The sequence below is a fragment of the Hippocampus zosterae genome, chromosome 4, assembly GCF_025434085.1.
Source record: "Hippocampus zosterae strain Florida chromosome 4, ASM2543408v3, whole genome shotgun sequence".
NCBI lineage: Eukaryota > Metazoa > Chordata > Actinopteri > Syngnathiformes > Syngnathidae > Hippocampus > Hippocampus zosterae.
In genome coordinates, this window is record NC_067454.1 from 28,614,436 (window position 1) to 28,636,819 (window position 22,384).

General features: G+C 43.7%; 1 protein-coding gene and 1 long non-coding RNA gene across 5 annotated transcripts in view; one reads left to right on the forward strand and one right to left on the reverse strand.

Moving 5' to 3' along the window:
• Positions 1-22,384, forward strand: part of ano1a (anoctamin 1, calcium activated chloride channel a) — an 89,253-nt gene that overhangs the window by 44,902 nt on the left and 21,967 nt on the right. For 3 of the 4 annotated variants that reach the window (XM_052063876.1, XM_052063875.1, XM_052063877.1), the window contains exons 12-18: positions 782-942; positions 1,745-1,830; positions 3,536-3,547; positions 8,478-8,549; positions 11,740-11,814; positions 15,865-16,066; positions 18,377-18,488. In XM_052063876.1, coding sequence (XP_051919836.1) covers positions 782-942; positions 1,745-1,830; positions 3,536-3,547; positions 8,478-8,549; positions 11,740-11,814; positions 15,865-16,066; positions 18,377-18,488 — 720 coding nt within the window. The remainder of the gene's footprint in view (positions 1-781; positions 943-1,744; positions 1,831-3,535; positions 3,548-8,477; positions 8,550-11,739; positions 11,815-15,864; positions 16,067-18,376; positions 18,489-22,384) is intronic. The other variant, XM_052063879.1, reaches the window with a different exon arrangement.
• LOC127599851 (uncharacterized) lies at positions 12,332-13,161 on the reverse strand. Its single transcript, XR_007962201.1, has 2 exons — positions 13,052-13,161; positions 12,332-12,677 (listed from the first exon to the last, which is right to left on the reverse strand). It is a non-coding gene; the product is annotated as an uncharacterized LOC127599851 (long non-coding RNA).

Consider the following 22,384-nt stretch of genomic DNA (forward strand, 5'->3'; position numbering starts at 1 on the left):
ACTGCTCACGTCAGTGTTTATCCAAGACTGCCTGCACTACAAATAATAATAAATAATAACAATAGAAGCAATAATAATAATCATCATAATAATAATGCACTGTTAGCATGTGCATGGTGGTGGAAAAAGAAAGAACTGGTGCTAACCTAAACACTGGCCCGGAACTCGCAGTGGTAAAGGGCCATGCGATGTGCTAACCAGTCGGCCACCATGCCACCTGCATGACATTCATCTGTGAATAAAAAAGTTGGAAGTGCTAATTGGACTCAGAAATACAGAAAGACTCAATATTTTTTTTCTCCCTGTGAGATTTATTTGTTTACTAAAATAGAATTTTATGCATGACTACTAGCTAGACTTTGGAGGATCCTGCATTGAGGAGTTTTTGGAACACCAAAGACAATTGCAGCTTCCTTTCGGTGGCTTTTGTCATAGCTTCTCTTCTAATATGCTATATTGGCATTAAACTGTAGAATAGTCAAATGCCTGGAAAGGAATGAAAACAATTTACATTTCAAGAAAATCGTTTGACTGTTACTAACTTGTATGTGACTCAAATATGTTTGTTCAGACAAAGGCATATTAAAGAAAGATTTCATTAAGACAAAAAAATCTGTATTGGTTCATATTATGCAAAGAAAATGAAACAACGTGAAAAAAACTGAATGTTGATCAAAATTCCGCATTGGAACGCATGTACCAATGAACTGGCTGTTACATTTTCATGTAAACATAATTCTTTTGGTTTGTTCTAATTTTGTTCCCCGTTGTTCCCCAATAGTATGGAGATTTGTGATCCGAGGAACAACATCACAATGTGCCCACTTTGTGATCGCGCTTGTAGCTACTGGAAACTTATGAGAGCATGTGGTACTGCTCGAGCCAGCCATCTCTTTGACAACCCAGCAACTGTGTTTTTCTCCATCTTCATGGCTCTCTGGGGTAAATACATTGCATGTTTTTGTCATAAATAATTTTCATTATTAATACGCACAAGCCCCCTTCATATAATAAATAAATAATGTAACTCAAACTTGTTAAAAAGAATAATTCAGCACAACTTTGGCAGATTCTGATACTCAGCTTGACTAACCTCTATTTATAGAAAACTTTCATAACAGACACCACTGTAACAAAGCACTTTACCGAACATATAACGCAAAATATTACAACCTCAACAAGCCATCAAAATCTTTTTCTCTACTCCTACTTTGTACATATTGTTGTTAAGCGGTTGTAAAAGTACATCTGTTCTGACACCTGAGGAGAATTTCATTTTGTGATTAACAGAATTTAACAGACAAGGAATTTATCTCCCCAGTTAAACTCATCCAGAGAATAATTGTGTATTATAGGGCACACCGTTGGCTTTTGAGAAAATTGAATGGTTTTAGTTGCGCCTTATCGTGCAGAAAATACAATATGTATATTTTACATTTTTATTATTTTCTCGATCAACTTTATTTCTTTTGCAGTTTATTTCTCTGAGTGTCATGAACGCCTGCTTATGTAGTTTTTTCACGTTTGTCAGTACTAACCTGTCTGTCTCAATTTTGCTTATGTTTGTGAATTGCTTTGTAACTGTGTGTTTAAAAAATGCATTATAAATACAGCCTTACTTACTTCCTAATGCATATATCGATTTTGTCATTGGCGACAAGTCAAGGTCAACAAGACTTCCAACACATTACTTTCTACTTTAAAAAAATCATATATTGTGTAACACTTATACTTTGTCGTATAGCTGTTCTCTTCATGGAGCACTGGAAGAGACGACAGATGCGACTTAACTATGTCTGGGACCGGACAGGCTTTGGAGAGGAAGAGCAGGTGATCTGAAGCACATTACATGTTTAGAGATGCTGTCCATATTTTTACAAATCTCTGTTTGCATTTGTATTCTTTTTGCACAAATCATATTTCATCTAAAGTCACACAACCAAATACAAATCCATAAAATCTTAAATGGTCTGCACCCCCCACCCCCTCTCCCGGCACCTCCAGAAACCCCATAAAACAAGTAGACAACATTTTCTAGGGAAGTTTTTGTTTTTGTCTAGATGTTCCTTTTGTGTGTGCCTGTAATTTGACATTTTTTATTAAGAGTACACTTTATTCTTGAGATAGCCCCACAAGAAAAAAAAATCTATCACAAAACAGACAACTGTGACAATGTAGGGGGTCAGGTAACATTACCAATGAATGATGGTGAAACATGGTGACTGAACAATTCTTCCACAGCCTCCAATGATTGGCATGCAGTGTGTGATATTGCCCCATCCTGTTGAAAACAGGTTTCTTGAATGCATGGAAACTTGTTCAACTCAGGACCGTTCATTTTTGAAAAAAATAACGTCCGATGATCCCATGTAATGAAACAGCACACTTTACTGCCATCTTGCAGATCCAGTCTCTTCAAAGTTATTAATTCAACATTTTATCGCGTGTTTTGATGGAGCAGTACAATGACATCCTAAATTGGAAAAATGTTGGAACTCCCTCTGCGAAGCTGTCGAACTGCACCGTTTTTATAAAACATTTTTATGGCTAAGGAGCACTTTTGCCCGATCCACTGATCCACGGTTACTAAAATGGCGGGAATAGTTACTTGCTCAATTCCCGTCTTTTAGGGGTCAACCCGTACATCCACCAACATAACAAAAAAAAAAAAAAAAAATAACAAGCAATAACATGAACTATTCCTGGAAAAGTCATAGTTTGTAACAGAAAAACTGGAGCATATGGGACAAAAATGAATGGTACTATTGTTTTCATTGCGAAAAGCCGATCTAGAAATTCTATGTCATTCTTGTTTATGGTTTTATGTTAGTGAATTCAATTTTGTGAAAAATAAAAATCTAGGATTAAATTGCTTTCCAGTTTGTTGTAATAGCATAATTGCAACAAGGAGACAATGTAGCCTTGACGTGCCTTGACACCAGTTAGCGCAGGTTTTGCAGGGTTTTCACATGTTGGTTATGAGGCACTTGAACTGGCGGTGACAACATCCAACAGGGTGAAATAATAAATCAAAGTGTAAGATGATGCAAAATGATGAACGTTTTCTGTAGAATATGCAATATGTGATTTTCATATATATTCGTGTATTGAGGCATAATTTGGGTTATATTGATAGCAAATTTCTCTTTCTTCTTTCTTCTTTCTACATACATTCTTGCTGCTGGAGGCTGTAAATTTCGCCATTGTGGGACGAATAAAGGATATCTTATCTTAAATTTGGAAGAAAGCACTCATGTAATACAGCCACCCTATTTTCTATTTTAAGAACCTGTATTTAATACAAGTGCACAAATGTAACAATTAAATGAAAATTGAGTATGTAATTTCATGAAGAATAAAAGAAAATCTGTTTTCAGAAAAAAGTTACAGAATCTCACAAAATGCTGACGACGACATCAATATTTGTGCCTCTGTTGTCAAAACAGCTGACTCTCTGCAATGTATAAATTGTTGTATCATCACATCAACAAAGGCTGACATGTTGTCCCTTTTTTGTTTATGATGTACTTTACAGGAGGAACATAAGGTTTGACTTGCTTTACCTTTTTCCTCTTTTAATACTTTTTAGTAAGTCTTGAGTAAAGTTATCTGCTTCTTCTCTGTTCAGTGCTTGGGGCAAGATTTGAGAAATTTTGAGTTTCTTAGCCCTGTAGTTTTTGCAAAGCATTTAATCTCTTTCTGCATTGTATCCATGACTGCAGACTGCTATAGGGGTGCATGGCTGCATGTGAATGTTATCTAAGCATGGAATATTCATTAAACATTACTTTTGCACTCAGAAGATACATTTCAACAAAAGTTGCTATTAGTCCTGTGAAGTATGGCAATGTTAGTGGTTCTGTTAGTGTAGGAAAATAGTGATGGATACAGGAATGGGAAAATAGAACCATCAATTAATTTCCTATACTGTCATTAAGGTGTGAGTCTGGGGATCTTAACTTTGGACATCCCGGACTAATTGTTTGTTTGCTAAGTAGACAGCAAGCATTCACATCCGGACCTAAAGCAGATTTAGACACGGGGGCTATTCAATAAATGAGGTGATTTTTTTTGAAAAAGGACTTCTAATACAGACAGCTTACTAAAAAAGTAAATAAATACATCAACATAATCTCACAGCACTGTCACACTTTTCCCATCTGTGCGCAAGCTTCCATATTCCCTCAGCGTCAACTTTCAAACTGTGTGCCTCTCATGAACGCTTTTAAGGGACCAGAGGTGAAAGTCTGAATGGGGAAACTTCTGGACCTGAAGAGGGATGAGAGAGCAGTTCCCAGCCCTGCTCGGTGATGGTCTGTACCTGATTTGGCTGCTGTGTGAGGCCTTGCATTGTCAGGATGCAAGATGACTCCTTCTGACTGATGACCCCTTGCGTTTGTTCTTTATCTTTCTTGGCCTGCCTCAACAGTTCACAGTAGTTGGCACCAAGTTTGAAAGTGACGATAAAGTCAAACATTTTGTGAGCGACTGGCAAAGATATTTACGCTGAGTGAATATGGAAGCTTGTGCACAGATGGGAAAAGTGTGTGACAGTGCCGGGAGGTCCTTCAGGCCAGCCCTCTAGCCACTGATAGGACTTCTTCAGATCGGCCACTTCAGTTATGGTCCGGTGGTACATCCCGTGTAGGGGCTTCTCCTCCCATGATGGTCCCTCTTCCAGTGCCTCAGCTTCTGTTCCCCATTGTCTGAGACATTCTCTGAGTACGTCATCCATTGGAGCCTTCTCCTTGATGTATTCATGGAGCTTGGATGTTTCATCCTGGACAGTGGCTCTTGTCTTGTCTGGTGTGGTATATCTGGGCCTTAATGGCTCTGATGCTCAGGGCCTGCTCCTGAGCAGCCAGGATGAGTACCTCTGTGCTGTCCTTCAGGCCAGCCCTCTCTAGCCACTGATAGGACTTCTTGGGATTGGCCACTTCAGTTATGGTCCGGTGGTACATCCCGTGTAGGGGCTTGTCCTCCCATGATGGTCCCTCTTCCAGCGCCTCATCCTCTGTTTCCCATTGTCTGAGACATTCTCTGAGTACGTCATCCGTTGGAGCCTTCTCCTTGATGTATTCATGGAGCTTGGATGTTTCATCCTGGACAGTGGCTCTCACGCTCACTAGTCCCCGGCCTCCTTCCTTTCGGTTTGCATACAGTCTCAGGGTGCTGGATTTGGGATGAAATCCTCCATGCATGGTTAGAAGCTTTCGGGTCTTAACGTCCGTGGTCTGAATCGCTTCCTTTGGCCACCTTATTATTGCTGCAGGGTTTCTGATCACTGGCAGGGCATAGCTGTTTATTGCCCGGGTTTTATTCTTGCCATTGAGCTGGCTTCTTAGGACTTGCCTCACTCGCTGGAGGTATTTGGCCGTAGCCGCTTTCCTTGTTGCCAGTTCGAGGTTGCCATTAGCCATTGCCTCAGCAGCTGGTTCATTTGTACTGCTAGGCGCTCATGGAGTGCTGTGAGTTTCTTTAGCCAGTAGGTGTGGACCATGTCCGGGCCTGGTGCTGTCCAGTTCTTCATATCTGAGACTCTTTCCTGTATGTCTGCCACTGTTATGGTAACTGGGTTCTGTTCAGGGAGGTTGCTGTGCTCCTCTCTCAGGGTCACCAGCCATTGTGTACTGCTGTTATGTGCAACCTCCTTCTCCCATATGCCTTTCCAGTACCTTTCAGTTTCCAGTCTTGGTGGGTCAGCTCTGTTGTTAGGACCCTGCCACTGAGCGTACACTTTCGCAGGTTTGTTGCGAACAGCCTGTTTATTCGTCTGGCCTCACTCTCTTTCGTGTACCGCTTTAGGCGGCTGGACAAGGCTTGGAGCCTTTGTTTGGCAGTTTCAAGTGCTTCAGGTATGGTCATCTGGATGTACCTCTCGGTTATTGGCCTTTTCATCACACCTCTCTGGGCCTCTGTCAATTGACTCACATCTTTCCGAGCCGCATGATCTTAGCCTCCAACCGTCTTTTCCATGGTGGGTAACATATCTCATGGCTTCCATGGTTGCTCTTTTAGCCAAGCATCTGAAGGATCACTGATGCTGAAGCGTATATCAGCTCATTGGTTTCCGTGATCGTTACGGTAGGGATCGCCCTCAGTGCTGCATTCACACTTTCCATGAGACTTTCAGGTGGTACTTCACATAGCCGTTGTAATCGGTTTCTAGGTTGCCCAGCATTTCATTCTCGTCATGATCTGAGCTTTCAGGTCAGTTGCTGTCTCACTCAGCATTTCATTCATTGGGGCTGGCCTCCCAATCTCATCATCTGCATTCATTGGGGCTTGCCTGCCTCCCAATCTCTAGTATGACCTCCTCCTCTGATCTGGCAGCCTGGGGCCCTTCACCATGGAATCTGCATTGTACCTCATCAATCTCAAGTTGTGACAGCAGTTGCCCTTTGTGGATGTTGGACACTGAGTTGTTTCGTGGCCAACCGTGACTGTGGGTTTTGAAGTAACCATTCACCCCACATTCTCTGCATGTAACCCCTCTGAATAGGGTTGCTTGAGTAGTAGCATTCCATGGGAGGACAAGACCCTACACGGGATGTACCAAAAGACCATAACTGAAGTGGGCGATCTCAAGAAGTCCTATCAGTGGCTAGAGAAGGCTGGCCTGAAGGACAGCACAGAGGCAGGCGCTCATCCTGGCTGCTCAGGAGCAGGGCCTGAGCACCAGAGCCATTGAGGTCCAGATATACCACACCAGTCAAGACTCAAGGTGTAGGTTGTGTAAAGAGGCACCTGAGACGATCCAACACATAACTGCAGGGTGTAAGATGCTGGCAGGGAAAGCCTACATGGAACGCCATAACCAGGTGGCTGGCATAGTCTACCGAAACATCTGTGCGGAGTATGGACTGGAAACCCCAAGGTCAAAATGGGAAACACCTCTAAAGGTGGTGGAGAATGACAGAGCGAAGATCCTGTGGGACTTCCAGATCCAGACTGACAAGATGGTAATGGCGAACCAACCAGATATCGTGATCATAGATAAAGGGCAGAGATAAGCCGTTGTAGTGGATGTAGCGGTCCCAAGTGACGGAAACATCAGAAAGAAGGAACACGAGAAACTCAATAAATACCAAGGGCTCAGAGAGGAGCTGGAGAGAGCCTGTAAGGTAAAGGTGACAGCCGTGCCTGTAGTGGTCGGAGCACTCGGGGCAGTGACCCCCAAATTTGATGAGTGGTTGCAACAGATCCCGGAACAACATTGGACATCTCAATCCAGAAATGTGCAGTGCTGGGAACAGCAAGGATACTGCGCAGACCCCTTAAGCTTCCTGGCCTCTGGTAGAGGACCCGAGCTGAATGAGGGACGGACACCACCCGAGGGGGGGTGAGACGAGGAATTTTATATATATATATATATATATATATATATATATATATATATATATATATATATATATATATATATATATATATTTTAAGTAAGCTTCTATCTGTATTATTAGTCCTTATACCAAAAACTGCATCTTATTTCTTGAATGACCCTCGTACTTCAAACTTAATATCTGTGGTAGTTTCTGGTCGGGGAGATATGTGTGGCAGAACAAGGTGGTATTTCTTCATATAGTTAATTTATTTCTTTTTTTAGTCAGAGTTTCTTGACTGTGTTCCCACTTGTCCGACTGAATTGCACCAACAGGGGACACAAACTAAGATAAGATAAGATAAGACAACCTTTATTTGTTTCACAATGGAGACATTCTCAATTTACAGCAGTAAAATTAGGAAAGGTAGAAGTAGAAGAACAAAAAGTATATAAATAAACAAATTATACAATACAAATATAAACATATTAAAAATGGGTGAGTGGGGTTGGATCCAAGTTTTTCAGGACCAATTTTTTCAATTGCCTGACAGCAGTCGGCAGGAACGAGCGGCTCTCCTTCTTGCAGCGTGGGTGTATCAGTCTCTGGCTGAAGGAGCTGCTTAGTGCTGTCAGGGTGGGCAGGAGATATTGGGAGGGTCTGTCCATCATAGCTTTTAGCTTGGCTAGCATCCTCCTGTTGCCCACCTCCTCCAGAGTGCCAAGGACAGAGCTGGTACTCCTGACCAGTCGGTTCAGTGTCTCTCTGTCCCAGGCTGAGATGCTGCCTGATCAGCAGACTTTGCCATCATGAATGGCTGAGGCCACCATGGACTCATAGAAGTATACTATGTAGAAGTATACAGTCTTATACTAGAGTATTGTATACTTAAATTGTGCAAGTTAGAAAGCATTCTCGGTGTGGATGTGTCTGATGCAAGACTGTTTACTAAAATAAACTTGCATTTGAAACTGTGGGTGTCAGCCCAAAGATTGTGTCATTAGCCATGTGTTTCTCCTTTGATAATATCCTGTTAGTTCAGTACATTTCTCTCACGTTATTTTGTTTGCCGTATTTCATATATGTCCATTTTTACGAACTCCTTGTGGACTCACTGTTTTCAGACATTACCAATAACTAAAATTATGTATTTTTCAGGACCACAACCGAGCCGAGTATGAGGTCCGTGTCATGCAAAAGGCATTGAGGCAGGAAAATTCAATTTCTAAGGTAAGATAAATGTGAATACACGTTTCCATCTATCTATAACATGACATACTTGTATGTTGATGAAAACCCTGCGAATATGATGTCATTTGTATGCTTATTCTATTTACGGTCAGAGGTCATCGTACATCCTGCACCAGCCACTAGTGAATTGTAGAGCATGTGTAGACAAACAACCATTCATAATCCTTCCATCTATGAGCAGTCTTGACACAGTAAAGCCCAAGCAGAGATTCAAAAGCCAAAACATTTTGTCTGTGAGGCAGATTCGAAAACCACAAGCCCAAGAAAACTAGATGTACCGGTATAGAATTGATGGTAGCCATCTGTTATCGGAAGAAAGAAAACACAGTGGCCACAAAAATATCTTGAATCTAACAAATGTAAACATGCTTTGTTACAGCGGCCGCTGTTGTGAAAGCGCTATATAAATCAGCATGTATTGTATTGTATTGTATTGTATACATACATTTTAAAAATGGTGAAGATTAAGCAATGCAAATCAGACACTGCATTCCAAATTGTGGTTCACCAGAATTATCTTTGATAAACTAATATTAAACAGGGCTGTGCAAAAATAATGGAACCGTTAGAAAATATTGAAAATAATTTGAGTATAGGTCATAGAGCAAATAAACAATAAAAATAACAACAAAAAATAAACAAATAAATAAAATTTGGGCTGAAGTAAGGGGAAGTACAAAAACAACAAATTGTAATCATTCAGGACAATTTACATGTTCAAAGGATGTAGAAAGAAGTTTTTAAAAAATCTCATCGTATCCCTTGTTCTTGGTGAGTTTTCACTTGTTTGATATTATTATAGTAATAGATCATTAATATAGTATATCTCAATCTGAGAAGTAAAGGAAAAAAAGACCACAAGCTTGCATGCCAACAAGCTTGCAAAGCAACACTTACAGATAGCAGGATATATGATACAAGTTAATAATGTTAATCATAAAATTTCCACCTCATGGATAGTATTATAATTAGAGCTGTCAGTTTAGCGCGTTTTTATTAGCATTAATTTAAATGAATTTTAACGGATTAAATTTTTCTCGATATTAACGCGGCACACGTCACAAGCGGATGTTACGTTGCTCTATAAATACACCAGAAACAAAACAACAAGCGCGCTGCAGAAGTCCACGCCCATGTCCATTTTGCCAGCAACGGCAAAGTTTACTTTTAAATAGTTGCCATATTGCTCCACTGACAAGACCAAAGTTTCAATTCAATCCAAAGATTCCATGTTGATGAGCGCATTAAAATGGGGAAAAATAGGACAAAAAAAGGAAAAGGAAATTCAGAAACAATAAAAAATGTGTGAGTAATCACGATTAATTTTTTAGTTCATTTGAGTTAATTATGACATTTGCATTTTTAATTAGATTAAATATTTTAATTGTTTGACAGCTCTAGTATAGAATACATTCTACCAAGGTGTGTTCTGTAATACGCATCATATCTGTCTTTAAACTTGCAGTCAGTCAGCTAGCGTATTTAATGGGCGACAAGTTGTCACGGTCCTGTATGGTGACATGGTGTGTACCATACTACACATAGAGCTTAACGAAGCAAAGAGAGTTGTCTCACGAGATTAGAAAGAGAATTTGAGACAAGCACGCCAAGGGTAAAGGCTATGAGACTATCTCAAAGCTGCTTGACGTTTCTGTGATGAACAGTTACACATAATATTCAGAGATTGAAGATCCACTGGACTCCACTGAAAATTCATAACAAATTGAAGACACGGATGATACAAATGGTAACAAAATAACCCAGAGAACAACCTCAAAGAAATGAAAGAAGAACTCCAAAATCAAGGTGTATCATTGTCAGATTGTACCAGCCACCATTGTTGGAGCACAAGTGGACTTATGAGGGACAACCAGGAAGGACACCATGGTTGATTTTTTTTTTTTTTCAAAATTTCATGTTGACAAGCCAAAAAACCTTCTAGGAGAATGCTTCTAGAAGATGAGGGAAAAAAAGGAAGTTTTTACAAAGCACATCAGCTCCATGTTGATCGATGCAAAGAAAACATGCGAAGAAAAGAACACTGTCCCTACTGTCAAGTACAGTGCCGTGAAAAAGTATTTGCCCCTTCCTGATTTCTGTGTTCGCACATTTATCACACAAAAAAATTTCAGTTCATCAAACCAATTTTAATTTCGCACAGAGACAACCCAAGGAAATACAAAATTCCATTTCAAAATACGAATTCAATTTATTTGGACACAAAAAATGTCAGTCTACGTGTCCCAATGTGAAAAAGTAATTGTTGCCTTGAACTGAATGATTGTGGCACCTTTGGCAGCAATAACTGAAATCCAGCATTTGCGATAATTGGTGAAGAGTCTTTCACATCGCTATCCATCTATCGAACTATTTATCTATCTATCCACTGTATATTGGAGGATTATATATTCAAATTATACATTGTAATTAGCTTTTGTATGTGTACAAAAATGCTGGGAATTCAGCATTTCTGTTTATGAAGAAAAGATTCCCTAAGTGGGCGGCCCGGTAGTCCAGTGGTTAGCACGTCGGCTTCACAGTGCAGAGGTACCGGGTTCGATTCCGGCTCCGGCCTCCCTGTGTGGAGTTTGCATGTTCTCCCCGGGCTTGCGTGGGTTTTCTCCGGGTGCTCCGGTTTCCTCCCACATTCCAAAAATATGCATGGCAGGCTGATTGAACACTCTAAATTGTCCCTAGGTGTGAGTGTGGGTGCGAATGGTTGTTCGTTTCTGTGTGCCCTGCGATTGGCTGGCAACCGATTCAGGGTGTCCCCCGCCTACTGCCCGGGGACGGCTGGGATGGGCTCCAGCACCCCCCGCGACCCTAGTGAGGATCAAGCGGTACAGAAGATGAATGAATGAATGATTCCCTAAGTCCTTTGACCCATTTCTCAGTTGGCTTTGGTTGCTTGAGGCTGAATTAGATCTGCGCCAAAGGAGAGACACATAATGATTATGTGGATATGTTTGGGGTTGGTGCATCTTTACATCTACAAGATCTGTGTCTTATAAAATTACGACCAGCATATATTTTCAACATACTGTGAAATGATCATCATAAAATAAGTAATAAATGATGATCAATGACCCAAGTAGGTCCAGACGCAGTGTTTTTTATGTTCCTGCTTGTTGTTGTTTTTTTTTTAACTCTATGTACATTTTTATGTTAGGATGAGAAAGTGAAGCTGACATGCACAGACAGACTGCCAGCTTACTTGACTACTATGACCATGATGGCTTTCATGGTGAGTAATGCGTCGTTTTCAATTAGATCCTTTAACGGCCTTCTTGAAAGAAATGTTTTAACAATAACCTTTGTACTCATAATGCCTGATTCAGTGTGAATAATTTAAGTCAAATTAAATGCTGTTCTTTACATTTAGTAGAATCACATATCATTAAGATAAAAAAGAACCCCAAAACAATCAACTTTCCAATGTAGAGCTATTGTATAATCCATGCAATTGTTGCAAATATTGTTCCGCTTTCAAGAGTTCGATTGTTTGCAAGCTGGATGGACAATGCCTGCATTAACCTTATCTGCCACTCATCGACTGCTCCACACAAATGGAATAAACTGCCAACAGAAGCGAAGTCAGCCCGCAGTGTAAATGCTATTAAATGCAAGTTAAGAACTTTAGTATTTGTCAAACCCTTCAGGTCGTTGTTTTTAAGGTTTAATGATCATGTGTTTAGTCTCATAATTGTCACGTAGCAAGGTGGTGGTGGACCCCAAAAAACAGGCAGGAGGGAGGAGCGGGGTGTATTTGAAGAATTGTATTTAAAACAAAGAAAACTAAATCCAAAACACACAAAGTCCAAAGTATCAAACAAAAACCATGACTAAATCTAAAACATAACAATGAACTAAACATGACAGAAAACAAGAGCAAACAGCAACACACATGACAGTAGCGAGAACAAACAATGACCCGACACTGAGTTTTCAGGCTGGGAGTCCTTTTAACGCCCTAATTAGTTCTGACCAACAGGTGTGCAGCTGCCAGGGGAGCCCTACAGTGCCACCTGTTGGTCCCTAAACCAAATCATGACAGTAATTTTTGTAAGCCACTTTTGCTTTCTCTGATTTGCTTTTGAATGTTGTTAACTGGGCTCGGTAAGTCCAGTGGTTAGCACGTCGGCTTCACAGTGCAGAGGTACCGGGTTCGATTCCAGCTCTGGCCTCCCTGTGTGGAGTTTGCATGTTCTCCCCGGGCCTGCGTGGGTTTTCTCCCGGTGCTCTGGTTTCCTCCCACATTCCAAAAACATGCGTGCCAGGCTGATTGATCACTCTAAATTGTCCCTAGGTGTGAGTCTGAGTGCGAATGGTTGTTCGTTTCTGTGTGCCCTGCGATTGGCTGGCAACCGATTCGGGGTGTCCCCCGCCTACTGCCCGATGACAGCTGGGATAGGCTCCAGCACCCCCCGCGACCCTAGTGAGGATCAAGCGGCTCGGAAGATGAATGAATGAATGTTGTTAACTGTTGTTTTGTAAATGCTTGTAGGTCTTTGCTTGTGTGAAGGACATTGAGTTGCCTTGTGTATGAAATGTATCACATTAACAAAATTGCCTTGCCTTGCCTCTATAAAAGGCCAAAAATTGGTTCAAATTTGAAAGAAAATGGCTGACTTCCTGTCCAGTGTCGGATATGGCTCCACGATACTTTTTTTGTCGGTCTCAGATTGTTTTATGCATCTCCCAAATATTGCAGGTCTAGGTACTATGTTTGTCAATGCTTGTAGGTGGTGTGCCTTTGCTTGTGTGAAGCACATTGAGTTGCCTTGTGTATGAAATGTGATTTATCAATAAAACTGCCTTGCCTTGCCTCTTTAAAAGCCCAAAACTGGGGACAAATTTGAAAGAAAATTTAAAATGGCCTACTACCTGTTAGTTGTCGGATGAGGCTCCAATATACTTTATTTGTAGGTCTCAGGCTGTTTTGTGCATCTCCCAATTATCGTTGGTCTCGGTCAGGGGTCAGCAACACCAAATGTTGAAAGAGCCATATTGGATCAAAAAAACAAAAAACAAATGTGTCTGGAGTCGCAACAAATTAAATGCCTCCGAAAGAAGGCAACCCACTCTGTATGTGTCTATATTAGTTATATTAGCCTACTATCAAAATGACTAACTTAGCTACAAATACACAATGAGCCTTCCTGATTAAATGTTTTTTTTCCCCTTGCAGTGTATATTGCAGAGCAGGGGGGGGGGGGCCCAACCTTTTTTGACCAAAGCTCTATTTTTCGATCAACCAGCCTGCCCCAATTGCACACGCACGCATACGCACCCACTTACACACGCATGCCATAATGAGCAACAGCCATAACAGCGGCTAAGATGAACGAGGCACAGGACGCACTTTTGCAGCGTGTGAACTTTCATAGCTGACGTGTACCATTTTAAAATGCTTCTCTCGGTTCTTTTGATTGTCATTCTTTGCAAGTTCCCTCTGTGAATTGGACAGGAAACGCCGTTCCTTCTTATAACAGTCACCTGCCTAGCATCCCGCTCTGCTAATAGAAACGTGTGTCGCAGGCTATGATGCAAATCTTCGTTGACAGAAATTTTGAAATGTAATATTTATTCGACATATTTTTAAATCATTGGAAAATGTTAAGAATGTTTGTCCTCCTACAGAAACCATATTTAACAAAAAATATATTTTCACTCCCCCATCGTTTGCAATTTTCAAACATTTTAAAATGCTCCAGGGAGCCACTCGATAGCGCTAAAGATTGTTGCCGATCCCCGGTCTAGGTAAAGCAGGAGTGCCCATTAGGTAGATCCTGATCTACCGGTAGATCTAAGACAGGTCCCAAGTAGATCCGAGGAGTGTCAAGAAGAAAAAAAACAAACAACCATTTGTGTGTCTTTGTACATGTTAGTAATATATTTTTTGTGTTAATATACACTGCACAGTAATCAGTCTCATTTTCACAAAAAAAAAATAAAAAATTAAAAAATAAAATAAAGCAGGGAAATCATTTAGCGTGGTTCTCAAATGAGCACCAGAGGTTGCTGTTTGGTGCTCATTTGCTCATTTCCCAATGATCTTATGGATGAACTTGAAGACGAACAGCAAATCTGAGAAATTTAGGCGCCACAGGTCAAACCTGGCCCGTTTGTCGTGTTTGCAATTTTTAGGAAGTCAAAATAAAAGTCAAGAATGCAGAAGGGGCAATTTCCAAAATGTTGCCGGCCCATCAGATGTCACTGGCCTGGGCACCCGTCCGTCATTGTCTGTCCGTCATTATTTTAAACTGAACCATCAGTCAGTCAGTCATGTTATCTTAACTGCACTTGCGTCTTCGGTTCTGTCAGTAAATTTCACCGGTTAGCCAGTATCTCAGTATGCACGAGTCCGTCTCTCATCAATTCGCCAGTCCATCTCTCAACGCAATGGTGCAGTGTTCAATTGCGGCTTTCTGTGTGTCGTTTGCATGTTCTTCCCGGGCCCGCGTGGGTTTTCTCCGGGTACTCCGGTTTCCTCCCACATTAAAAAAAAAAACATGCATGGCAGGCTGATTGAACACTCGAAATTGTCCATAGGTATGAGTGTGAGTGTGTGTAATTGTTGTTCATCTAAATGTGCCCTGCGATTGGCTGGCAACCAATTCAGGTCATCTCCCGCCTACTGCCTGAAGGCAGCTGGAATAGGCTCGAGCACAGCCCCGCGGCCCTTGAAATACAGCAATTTCAAACACAAACTGTGGAGTAGTTAAAAATGGCTCAGTGTGTTGAGCTGACCTCTACTGTTCTCTTGCAATGTCCTATTGTGAGTTTATACTTTTGGATGGACTTCAGTGGACAAACTAGCAGAGGATAAACTACAGTGTATGCCAATAAATATTGAGAAACATACTTACAAACCACTATTAACAGTTGTCTGTTGCATTTGGCTGAATGTGAACAGATTATAGCCCTTTCATTGGTCTCAAAAGTCATGTTTTTGTGAGCTCTCACATTATTAACAGACAACAGTGAGCTTGTTCAATTGTGAATTGTTGAAAATGGTGAAACAAGTGCATAATAAGTCTCCTTCAAGATGTTAACGTATAAAAAAAAAAATCAATTTGTCAGAAAATCAGTGATGCAGGAGATTAATCATTCACCGGTTTCTGTTGGCCCTGCAATTGGCTGGCAACCCGTGTCCAACTACTGCCCAGAAACAGCTGGGATAGGCTCCAGCACCCCCTCGTGACCCTTGTGAGGATCAAGCGGATCGGAAAATTGATGGATGGATGGTTTCTGTCGTTAGAGATCACATTGTTCTCTTTCGTTTTACTTCCAGATCTCGGTGACATTTGCCATTGTCTTTGGGGTTGTTCTCTACCGGATTACCATTAAGACAGCTTTACATGTGAGCAGCTACCCTGCAGCACGGGGAAACGTACGAGCCACCGTCAAAACAACAGCTGCCATCATCAACGTCATCATCATCATCATCTTAGATGAAGTCTATGGCACTGTTGCACGCTGGCTCACTGTACTTGGTAAGAAAAATATGAACTCACGAGGGATGATTGGCTTCTCATGGGCTCACCACTCATGGGAGGGGCCAAAGGGGTCAGGTGCATTGTGAGCTGGGTGGCAGCCAAAGACGGGGACCCTGGCGGTCCAATTCTTGGCTGCAAAAGCTAGCTCTAGGGACATGGAATGTCACCTCTCTTGCAGGGAAGGAGCCCGAGCTGGTGGGTGAAGTAGAAAAGTTCTGACTGGATATAGACGGACTTACCTCCACACATAGCCTGGGTTCTGATACCAGTTCTCTCGAGAGGGGTTGGACTCTCTTCCACTCTGGAGTTGCCCACGGTGAGAGGCGCACAGCTGGTGTGGGCATACACATTGCCCCCCGGCTCAGTGCCTGTAGATTGGGGTTCACACCGGTAGACGAGAGGGTTGCCTCCCTCCGCCTTCGGGTGGGGGGACGAGTCCTGACTGTTGTTTGTGCGTACACACCCAACAGCAGTTCAGCGTATCCACCCTTTTTGGAGTCCTTGGAGGGTGTGCTGGAGAGGAATCCTGCTAGGGATTCCCTTGTTCTGCTGGGGGACGTCAATGCTCACATGGGCAACGACAGTGAGACCTGGAGGGGCGTGATTGGGAGGAATACCCCCCCCCCCCCGATTAGAACTCGAGCGGTGTTTCGTTATTGGACTTCTGTGCTCGTCACGGATTGTCCAGAACAAACACCTTGTTCAAACATAAGGCTGTCCATATGTGCACTTGGCACCAGGACACGCTTGGCCGCAGTTCAATGATTGACTTTGTTTGTGGTTGTATCATCGGATTTGCGGGAGCATGTTTTGGACACTCGGGTGAAGAGAGGAGTGGAGCTGTCAACTGATCACTACCTTTTGGTGAGAAGACTCCGAAGATGCCAGTCCGACCTGGCAGACCCAAACGTATTGTGAGGGTTTGTTGGGAGCGTCTGGCAGAATTCCCTGTCAGAAGGAGTTTCAACTCCCACCTCCGACAGAGCTTTTCCCATGTCCTGGGGGAGGTGGGGGACATTGAGTACGAGTGGACCATGTTCCATGCCTCTATTGTTGAAGCGGCCAATTTGAGTTGTGGCCGTAAGGCAGTTGGTGCCTGTCGTGGCGGCAACCCCCGTACTCGCTGGTGGATACCAGCAGTAAGGGATGCCGTCAATCTGAAGAAGGAGTCCTATCAGGCCTTTTTGGCCTGTGGGACCCCAGAGGCAGCTGATGGGTGTCGACTGACCAACCGGAATGCAGCTTCGGTGGTCGCCGAGGAAAAACTCGGGCGTGGGAAGAGTTCGGTGAGGCCATGCAAGCTGACTTCCGGACGGCTTCGAAGAAATTTTGATCCACCATCCGAAACAGTACACCACTAATACTGTGTACAGTGTGTGAGCCGGTGGGCGGAGTACTTCGAAGACCTCCTCAACTCCACTAGTCCCGGCCGTGGAACAGTGGACCAGCTCTACACCCGTAGCTGGGTCCTAGAGGGTATGTGGGAATTCGCCCAACCAGTCTACATGTGTATTATGGACTTGGAGAAGGCATTTGAGCGTGTCCCTCGGGGAGTTCTGTGGGGGGTGCTTCGTGAGTATGGGGTACCGAACCCCCTGATACGGGCTGTTTGGTCACTATACCACCATAAAGTTTGGTTCGCATTGCCGGCAGTAAGTCGGAATCGTTTCTAGTGAAGTTAGGACTCCACCAAGGCTGCCCTTTGTCGTTGATTCTGTTCGTAACCTTTATGGACAGAATTTCTAGGCGCAGCCGAAGCGTTGAGGGGTCCGTTTTGGTGGCCTCAGTATTGCATCTCTGCTTTTTGCATATTATGTGGTACTGTTGGCCTCTTCAAACGGGGCTCTCCTACTCTCACTGGAGCGTTTCGCAGCCGAGTGTGAAGCGGTTAGGATGAAAATCAGCACCTTCAAATCTGAAACCATGGTCCTCAGTCGGAAAAGGGTGGAGTGCCCCCTGCGGGTTGGGGAGGAGATCTTGCCCCAAATGGAGGAGTTTAAGTATCTTGGGGTCTTGTTCACGAGTGAGGGCAGGATGGAGAGAAAGATAGCTTGGGAGAGGGAAGTCTGGGCTTCCCTGCTAAAACTGCTGCCCCCGCGACCCGGCCCCGGATAAGTGGTAGAAGATTGATGGATGGATGGATGGATGGATGGATGGATGGATGGATGGGATGATTGGACAAAACACATAATGTTAGGCTCTCAAGTTATTGTGTCTGTCATGGATAATTCTCATTGGAAGAGCCATATTTGATTCATTGTAATATTCAACAACAATTTAGTAATTTTTTTCCCTAATCTTTTGCAGAGGTTCCAAAAACAGATAAAAGCTTTGAAGAGCGGCTGATCTTCAAGACGTTTGTTTTGAAGTTTGTCAATGCCTTCACGCCTATTGTTTATTTGGCTTTTTTTAGGGGGAGGTAAGGAATCACACACAAGGTTTACATTGCTGCACGAATGAATGACCATTGATCACATCTTTTATTTCATTATTTGCATTGGCTCTTTTCATAAGGCAAATTGTGTAGCTTTAAAATAGTAATAACAATAACAATAATAATATTCCTGTATGCATGTATGTTTGTATGTATGTACTGTATGTATGTATGTAATGCATACAGATAAAAGCTTTGAAGAGCGGCTGATGTATGTATGTAGTACATACATACATACCTGTACATACATGAAATATATACATACATACTCTGTATGTATACATTTTAAGCATTCCCATTGTATCATTTTTCCATCGACTTGCGTTTTTGGGTTCTCATTTAACTGTATTTAAATGGTGGTATTGTATAATGGTAGTCCTCAACTCACAAACGTTCAACTTATGAACATTCGTAGATACAAACAAACGTTGACATTGCATTCGCAAGTTCATTCAAAACAATATATAAAAAAAAAAATCCTCATCTCACCCCTCGGGTGGTGTCCGTCCCTCATTCAGCTCGGGTCCTCTACCAGAGGCCAGGAAGCTTGAGGGTTCTGCGCAGTATCCTTGCTGTTCCCAGCACTGCACATTTCTGGACTGAGATGTCCGATGTTGTTCCCGGGATCTGTTGCAACCACTCATCTAGTTTGGGGGTCACTGCCCCGAGTGCTCCGACCACCACAGGCACGACTGTCACCTTTACCTTCCAGGCTCTCTCCAGCTCCTCTCTGAGCCCTTGGTATTTCTCGAGTTTCTCATGTTCCTTCTTCCTGATGTTTCCATCACTTGGGACCGCTACATCCACTACAACGGCTTTCCTCTGCCCTTTATCTATGATCACGATATCTGGTTGGTTCGCCATTACCATCTTGTCAGTCTGGATCTGGAAGTCCCACAGGATCTTCGCTCTGTCATTCTCCACCACCGTCGGAGGTGTTTCCCATTTTGACCTTGGGGTTTCCAGTCCATACTCCGCACAGATGTTTCGGTAGACTATGCCAGCCACCTGGTTATGGCGTTCCATGTAGGCTTTCCCTGCCAGCATCTTACACCCTGCAGTTATGTGTTGGATCGTCTCAGGTGCCTCTTTGCACAACCTACACCTTGGGTCTTGTCTGGTGTGGTATATCTGGGCCTCGATGGCTCTGGTGCTCAAGGCCTGCTCCTGAGCAGCCAGGATGAGTGCCTCTGTGCTGTCCTTCAGGCCAGCCCTCTCTAGCCACTGATAGGACTTCTTGAGATCAGCCACTTCAGTTATGGTCCGGTGGTACATCCCGTGTAGGGGCTTGTCCTCCCATGATGGTCCCTCTTCCAGCACCTCATCTTCTGTTCCCCATTGTCTGAGACATTCTCTGAGTACGTCATCCGTTGGAGCCTTCTCCTTGATGTATTCATGGAGCTTGGATGTTTCATCCTGGACAGTGGCTCTCACACTCACTAGTCCCCGGCCTCCATCCTTTCGGCTTGCGTACAGTCTCAGGGTGCTGGATTTGGGATGGAACCCTCCATGCATGGTTAGGAGCTTTCGAGTCTTAACATCCGTGGTCTGAATCTCTTCCTTTGGCCACCTTATTATTCCTGCAGGGTATCTGATCACTGGCAGGGCATAGCTGTTTATTGCCCGGGTCTTATTCTTGCCATTGAGCTGGCTTCTTAGGACTTGCCTCACTCGCTGGAGGTATTTGGCCGTAGCCGCTTTCCTTGTTGCCAGTTCGAGGTTGCCATTGGCTTGTGGTATACCAAGGTACTTGTAGCTGTCCTCAATGTCTGCTATTGTTCCTTCAGGGAGTGAGACCCCTTCAGTGCGGACTACCTTTCCTCTCTTAGTCACCATCCGACTACATTTCTCAAGCCCGAATGACATCCCGATGTCGCTGCTGTAGATCCTGGTTGTGTGGATCAGGGAATCTATGTCCGATTCGCTCTTAGCATACAGCTTTATGTCATCCATGTAGAGGAGGTGACTGATTGTAGCTCCATTTCTGAGGCGGTATCCATAGCCTGTCTTGGTGATTACTTGGCTTAGGGGGTTCAGTCCTATGCAGAACAGCAGTGGGGATAGTGCATCACCTTGGTATATGCCACATTTGATGGACACTTGGGTAAGTGGCTTGCCATTGGCTTCAAGTGTGGTTTTCCACATCCTCATCGAGTTCGCAACGAAGGCTCTTAGGGTCCTGTTCACCTTATACAACTCCAAGCATTCAGTGATCCATGTATGTGGCATCGAGTCATAGGCTTTCCTGTAATCAATCCAAGCTGTGCACAGGTTGGTACGTCGGGACCTGCAGTCTTGGGTGACTGTTCTGTCAACCAGGAGCTGATGTTTGGCTCCTCTGGTATCTCTACCAATGCCCTTCTGTGCTTCGTTCATGTATTGATCCATGTGTCCACTTATCTTAGCCGCAATGATGCCTGACATGAGCTTCCATGTTGTGGAGAGACAGGTTATTGGCCGATAGTTGGATGGGGCTGCACCCTTTGAGGGATCCTTCATGATCAGGATGGTTCGCCCTTCGGTTAGCCATTCTGGGTGAGTCCCATCCCTCAGCAGCTGGTTCATTTGTACTGCTAGGCGCTCATGGAGTGCTGTGAGTTTCTTTAGCCAGTAGGTGTGGACCATGTCCGGGCCTGGTGCTGTCCAGTTCTTCATATCTGAGACTCTTTCCTGTATGTCTGCCACTGTTATGGTAACCGGGTTCTGTTCAGGGAGGTTGCTGTGCTCCTCTCTCAGGGTCACCAGCCATTGTGCACTGCTGTTATGTGCAACCTCCTTCCCCCATATGCCTTTCCAGTACCTTTCAGTTTCCAGTCTTGGTGGGTCAGCTCTGTTGTTAGGACCCTGCCACTGAGCGTACACTTTCGCAGGTTGTATTGCGAACAGCCTGTTTATTCGTCTGGCCTCATTTTCTTTCGTGTACCGCTTTAGGCGACTGGACAAGGCTTGGAGCCTTTGTTTGGCAGTTTCGAGTGCTTCAGGTATGGTCATCTGGATGTACCTCTCGGGTATCGGCCTTTTCATCACACCTCTCTGGGCCTCCGTTAATTGACTCACATCTTTCCGGGCCGCCTTGATCTTAGCCTCCAACCGTCTTTTCCATGGTGGGTAACGTATCTCATGGCTTCCATGGTTGCTCTTATAGCCCAGAGTCTCCAGGATCACTGATGATGATCACAGTCGAAATTGTCCCTTGGTGTGATTGTGAGATCGTGAGATTGAATGAAAATGACATCCATGGCAGAGTTCCATGATGAAAATCTCCTCGAGAGTCTGATTGCAGAGCCCACCTCTCAGACCACTCTTCCTCACATCTCAGTAGACCTCAAACCTCCACCATCAAGCCGGAAATACATTGAATATTTTTAAAATAAAATTGCTTTTCATGTCTGGTTGCAAAATGAAATTGCTTTCCATTTCCAGGTTCAGCATATTAACAAAAATGTATGTCTTTTTGTTATTCAAGTAGTTTAACATCCCCTCCGTGAGTCGTCACCTTACCGTGGTGGAGGGGTTTGTGTGTCCCAATGATCCTAGAAGCTAAGTTGTCTGGGGCTTTATGCCCCTGGCAGGGTCACCCATGGCAAACAGGTTCTAGGTGAGGGGCCAGACAAAGCACGGCTCAAAAGACCCCTTATGATGAGTAAAATTAATGGATCTCAGTTTCCCTTGCCCGGACGCGGGTCACCGGGGCCCCCCTCTGGAGCCAGGCCTGGAGGTGGGGCTCGTTGGCAGGCGCCTAGTGGCCGGGCTTACACCCATGGGGCCCGGCCGGGCACAGCCCGAAGAGGCAACGTGGATCCCCCTTCCCATGGGCTCACCACCCATGAGAGGGGCCAAAGGGGTCGGGTGCAATGTGAGCTGGGCGGCAGCCAAAGGCG